This window comes from Callorhinus ursinus, unplaced genomic scaffold (assembly GCF_003265705.2).
Source record: "Callorhinus ursinus isolate GAN/ISIS: 27379988/994484 unplaced genomic scaffold, GSC_fseal_2.0 scaffold3, whole genome shotgun sequence".
Classification (NCBI taxonomy): Eukaryota; Metazoa; Chordata; class Mammalia; order Carnivora; family Otariidae; genus Callorhinus; species Callorhinus ursinus.
This window is the reverse complement of record NW_027397065.1, coordinates 60954988-60960987: the sequence shown is the minus strand read 5'-3', so window position 1 is coordinate 60960987 and position 6000 is coordinate 60954988. Positions and strand designations below refer to the sequence as shown.

General features: G+C 42.0%; 1 protein-coding gene across 3 annotated transcripts in view; it reads right to left on the bottom strand.

The window, feature by feature from the left end:
- Positions 1-4380: 4380 nt before the first annotated feature.
- Positions 4381-6000, bottom strand: part of MROH2B (maestro heat like repeat family member 2B) — a 76395-nt gene continuing 74775 nt past the window's right edge. For all 3 annotated transcript variants that reach the window (XM_073890957.1, XM_073890958.1, XM_073890956.1), the window contains 2 exons: positions 5274-5339; positions 4381-4822 (listed from right to left, as the gene is read on the bottom strand). In XM_073890957.1, the coding sequence (XP_073747058.1) occupies positions 4716-4822; positions 5274-5339 (173 nt within the window). In that variant the 3' untranslated portion in view covers positions 4381-4715. The remainder of the gene's footprint in view (positions 4823-5273; positions 5340-6000) is intronic.

Below are 6000 nucleotides of genomic sequence, written 5' to 3'. Positions count from 1 at the left end.
ACATAATTCAACAAATAAAATCCAGGACAGTTTGTCCAGAAGGACTACAAATAAGTAAGGATGTTCTGTTGGGTAAATAAAGTTTGACAAAGTAGAAGTAAGAAGCAAATGCCATTTCTCATGTCACGACTTGGCCATTTTATACACACACACACTCACACACACACATTTTTGTGATGAATCCCACTGTCTTCCCCTCAGGTTGCTCTTGAGTCTATATGTTTTCTACTGTCCCAGTTTTAGGGGTACCTGCCAAAAATGAATAAGAAAGAGAAATTCCAAGAAATGATAATTCCCAGAGTGTAGCCAGATAAAACTGCTTTTCAGAAAGTTGCTCTCTGTCAGGGGCTTAGATGAAAGCTCCTGATTAGCTCACAGGTTCCTACCATGTTCAACGGACCATGTATTCTCTAGTTACATGCTTAGGTAGTCTAAAGGATAATGGTAGGGTTGGGGGCTAAATCTAGTAATAAAAGAACACTATTAGAAAATCTCTGTTACAGTCTCAGGGTGTCTTGAGGGTTCCAGATTCTTCTGGAATCTGGTCTTGTACTTTATCCCTTAAAACTAGGGCTGTGCAGGGACAGTGTCAATTAAGCAATTCCCTGGCTTCTTTCCATGGAAGCCCATTTCTTTCTTCTCATCTGTGATCTTTGTTCTCCTCTTTTCTGGTAAAACTATTTTAGCAGGGTCAGCCAAGCTAAATGGCCCTGATTTACCAGCAGAGCCCTGGCTTTCACTGTTGGGTCAAAAGGCAGAGTACTGAATTGCAAAACAAGTGCTCTTGAGCCCTTTAAAGAAGTGCTAGCCCATTAAGCATCTCTAGCCTAAAGTAAACACGAGTTAAAAAATGATTATTTGTACAAATAATAGTGAGGCAAGCAACAGGAGTGAGGAAGCTGTTAATTTCCTCAGTGGTTCTTCTTTTTTTTTTTTTTAAAGAGTTTATTTATTTATTTGAGAGAGAGAGAATGAGAGACAGAGAGCACGAGAGGGAAGAGGGTCAGAGGGAGAAGCAGACTCCCTGCTGAGCAGGGAGCCCGATGCGGGACTCGATCCCGGGACTCCAGGATCATGACCTGAGCCGAAGGCAGTCGCTTAACCAACTGAGCCACCCAGGCGCCCTTCCTCAGTGGTTCTTGAGCATGCTTTTCCTCTGTAGCTCTAATTTCCCTGAGACCTCCCCAAAGTGTTTCTCCCTTGGGTGATATGCATGTGTTTGAACCATGGAGATGAACGTGTTGGAGGACTGACTGGCAATAGAGGCTTCAAGGCAGGCTGGGGGCAATGCCGAGAGGGAGGGATTAATAGAAATAATTGTTGGGGAGAGCTAAGAGATCTAAACTGTTCCTGCCACACAGCCTGACTGTGGCTAGTGTGATGTGAGAGCAAGTCGGAAGGCTTTGATGTGTACTGCCGGGACTCGGAGGTAGCCGCAGCAGGAGTACCAGCTGCTGAGCTGGGATCTTCTGACTGGGGCGGGGGTGGGGGAGCCTGGGGGGAGACAGTCTCATTTCAACCTCCCAAGGAGGGCAGCAGCGTTCATTACCAGCAAATTACCAGCAACATGGCCCCATGGAGGTGGTGTAATCAGCTGGCTTTATATACCAATTGCTGAGGTTACATTAAAATTTGTGAGTCTAATGATACATTTGTTCATGTTATTAATATGTATATTGTATAGATAACATTTACTTAACCTTGATCCTGGGCCAGATTTCTAAATGCTTTGCGTGTACATTAATACATTTAATCCCCACAACAGTACCTTGAAGTAGATATTATTACCCTAATTTTACAGATGTGGAAGTTGAAGTACAGAGGGGTGAGTTAAATGGTTTCCCCAAGTCACACACAGCTTGTAAGGGCTGTTGCTGGGATGTGATAAAAGTTTGCTGGGAATTCTTGTTAAGAGAGAATCCTTCTAAGATTAGGGTTTAGACAGATAAAGTTTCAATGGCAATGTGGGTTTCATGTAGCTGTACTACCTAATTTATTTTTAAATTGAAGTACAGTTGACACACAATGTTACATTAGTTTCAGGTGTCCAACAGTGATTCAACCAGTCTAGATGTTATGCTGTGCTTACTACAAGTGTAGCTCCCATCTGTCCCCATGTAACACTATTACAATGCTAGGAGGGATGGAGAGTAGTAGTGGAGATATATAAATTAGTATCAGACAAAGTCCTGTGTCAGTCAATTTATACTTATGTTGAGAATGTCCTATAGTTCTGAGGTGGCCCAGCTCCAATTCTCTTAGGACTCTTTGCCCCAAGTTTGGAAACTTGTCTTGTATCTACTACTACTACTTGTATGTACTACTGTAGCTACTAGCTACATATGGCTACTTAAATTAAACTTAAAATGTTAATTCCTCAGAGAGAGTAGCTACATTTCAAGGATTCCCGTTGCCCTATGTGGCTAGTGGCTATCATATTAGTCAGTGCAGATATAGAATGTATCCATCACTGCAGAAGTTTTAGTGGACAGTGCTATTTTGAAAAGTCTTTTGACTTGAGATAACCTGCCAAAAGAGGCTGAATAGACCCATATCTCTTACTTTCTTTTTCTTGCTCTGTTTCATATATATTATGCTTGGGAATAGCTTCTGAGTTCATTAAGAATTTAATGAAAGCCATTACCCTGAAAATGCACCTACACAATTATACACAGAAATTTGCATACAACTTTGGTGGTATCATGGACTTTTCGTGTAATAGTTACTCACCGGTGCACAGCAAATTACCCCAAAACTTAGTGGCTTAAAACAACAAAGATTTATTATCTCATATAGTTTTGTGGTCCAGGAATTCAGTAGTTCAGCTTAGTGATTCTGGCTCAGGACTCTCATTAGATTAAAGTAGGGTTGCCAGATTTAGCAAATAAAAATACAAGATGCTCGTTTAAATTTTAATTTTAGGTAAACAATAAATACTTTTTTTCAGGGTAATAATCTTATACTTTACTGAAAAATATTCATTGTTCACCTCAAATTCAAATTTAATTGGGCATTCTGTATCTTATCTCATAATCCAGTCATGTGTCAGCTGAGGCTTTCATCGTCCAAAGACTTTCAGATGAGGGCTCATGGATCCGTTTCCAAGATGGCACATGAACATACCTAGCAAGTTAGCTCTGGTTGTTTGCAGGGGGCATCAGTTCTTTGCCACATGGAGCTCTTTTTGGACTGCTTGAGTGTTTCCCTCACATGGCAGCTGGCTTCCCCCAGAGTGATTCAAGAGAGTTCAATACCATTTATGACCTTACCTTGGAAGTCACACTTTGTAATTTCTGAAATATTGTATTGATCACACAGGTCACTTCTATTCATTGAGGGAGAGGATTAGATGAATACCAGAAGCAAGAATCACCGGGGGCCATCTTGGAGACTGGCTCCATCCTCTGGAATTTATACATGGAGTTCGTAGCCTATAAGTTCCATGACAGTAGAATTTTTCTATTTTTTTTCCTTCATAGTCATAGCCCTGGTGGCTATAACAGTGCCTTATAAATTTTAGGCACTCAATAAATATTTGTTGAATGAATGAATAAATGGACTCAATTCAAATGCTCAGACCTAAAACATTCCTTTGGTCCCTAGAAGGTCTTGTAGGAAAAAAGATGCTTCCCCAAAGAGGTGGAGGATGAAGATATTAGAATATAGTAATAGGGATTTGTAAAGGGATGCATCAATTTAATCATGTTCTTTTTTTTTTCTAAAGTTTTTTTTAAAGATTTATTTATTATTTATTTTGAGAGAGTGAGAATGAGAGAGAGTACATGAGAGTGGGGAGGGTCAGAGGGAGAAGCAGACTCCCTGCTGAGCAGGGAGCCCGATGCGGGACTCGATCCCGGGACTCCAGGATCCTGACCTGAGCCGAAGGCAGTCGCTTAACCAACTGAGCCACCCAGGCGCCCTAATCATGTTCTTAATGAATGATGGTGATGGTGGTGGTATTCAACAAGGGCCAGCCTCTGTGTTAGAAACTTCTTGTTATGTACATAATTTCATGTAGGCATTGTGAAAAAGAGTAAGGAGTTATGATTCAAATGCTGTGAAGAAGGTTAACAGATGCATGTGCACACATGCACAAATAGGCACACGCACCCACCCACAAACACACCCATGCACCCACGCCTTTCAAAGGAAGGAATGCTCTGGGATAACAATAGAAAGGAAACCATGAGATTTAATACAGTGTCAGAATGGGTGTTTTGTAGAAAACACCTGGCATAGTCTCGACACAAAAATTATAGCCTGAGAAAGAACACATAGGTTAAAGTTTATCATAAGGCTGCTTTTTAGAAAGTAAAGAGTGTGGGTTGTAATTCAAGGCGAGCAGCGATAATAAAGGACAGGGCTATGTGTGGAAATAACTGTGGTCCTCTTAATGGCAGCAGACTTGTTTCAGGTTCTGTCATTTTTTGGGATCTGCTGGGACATAAGCTTCCCAAGATAGAGGGGTAACCTGCGCAAAGGTCATGTAGCCAGCACCACTCAAATCACAGGTTATCGCTCAAGTGAATTTGTGGGATTTACTTTTTACTAATGGAAGTTGGCAGGGAGACCCTGGAGGGTAAAGAATACACCATCCCTTCAAGATCCCGTGCTAGGCACCATCTCTTTCCTCAAGATGCTGTACGTTTGTAGGTTGTGAGGATGAAGACAGGAGTCAGTTGTAGAAAAAGCCTAGCAGTTTATTTCCTGATGGTTTACAGAAGGACATTTAGCTCTTTACACCTTCTCAGGAGGGTCTGCAAGGCAGCTTCGGCTGCTCTCTGGACACTGATGCAAGGGTCTTGCCGAAGTGCTTGGAGCCCTGAAACAGGAGGAAAAGCAGGGTTCAGTGAATGAAGAAAGCCAAGGCTCAAGCTATGCTGCAGGGTGAGGCTCCATGTGAGGGTCAGCTCTACATGGAGCTGGGGCCCCATGCTTATGTTCTATCCCAATGGGTAGGATTTGGATCTGCAAGCTGAGAATCTATTTTAACACTGAAATAGGGGAAGAGAAGATCCTGACCTTGTAATCAGTAGGTTTACAGACAATCGGAAAATAACAGTCTGTTGGGAATGATGCTTGCAAAGGGCTGGAGCTGGGGGTTGTTTTATACTCGGGAGAAATTCCAGTTTCTAGGGAGCATTAGAGACAATCATGAGGTACTAGGATTTTCAGTTTCTGGGATAACAGGGAACTTGGTGCAGCATTAGCTTCTCTTTCTCAAAGATATGTCTTTAACAATATGCTGAGCAGAAACTAGGGTTGGTACTCACGTGTGGTCAGTTGTTCTTTGTCTAATAAATGCACATATTGGTTGGTCAAGTTGAGAACAATGGCATCTAAAATCAACAGGGGAAACAGATACTAATTTCATTATGGAGGAAGAGGCCATGAAAAGCATGTCAGGTCAGACTCTACACCTGGTCAGAAGTTAAGTGGTCTGGCTAGTGAATGAGCAAACTATCTGATTCTTTTTGTGACCCCAGGATGATGCCAGGGTGATGTCTCTTGGGTCTTGAGTGCCATGTCTGGAAGTGGTCCCTCACCCAACATGTACTTGGGAAAGATGACGCAGTGTCCTCCCAGGGGGTGCCAGTTGTTGTCAGGGTTTCAAACATGTGCCAGATAGGATCCTTGTCTTCAGAAAGTTTACAGTGTAGCTGGAGGGATTATTCATATGATCCAATTAGAAATCCTTAGTTTTTAACTGTCTTAAGGGTGGCCAAGAGAGTAAGCCTATTCATGGTGGGCTGGATTAGTTAGAATAGGCGTCATGATAAAATTTAGAATTTCATAATTGAAGGATCCTCAGGGATTCACTTACATTCCTCTTTTATTTCATAGATCAGACAAAGAGGTAACACAGAGAAGTTAAGTGAATCGTCCAGAATCCTATAGCAGAGCCAAGATCGGCTGGTCTCCTCACTGACACACTTTCCACTTGTATTATGTAACTGCTAAAGCTCTCAGCTTCAACCCAGCTTAGGTTTACTATGGCTT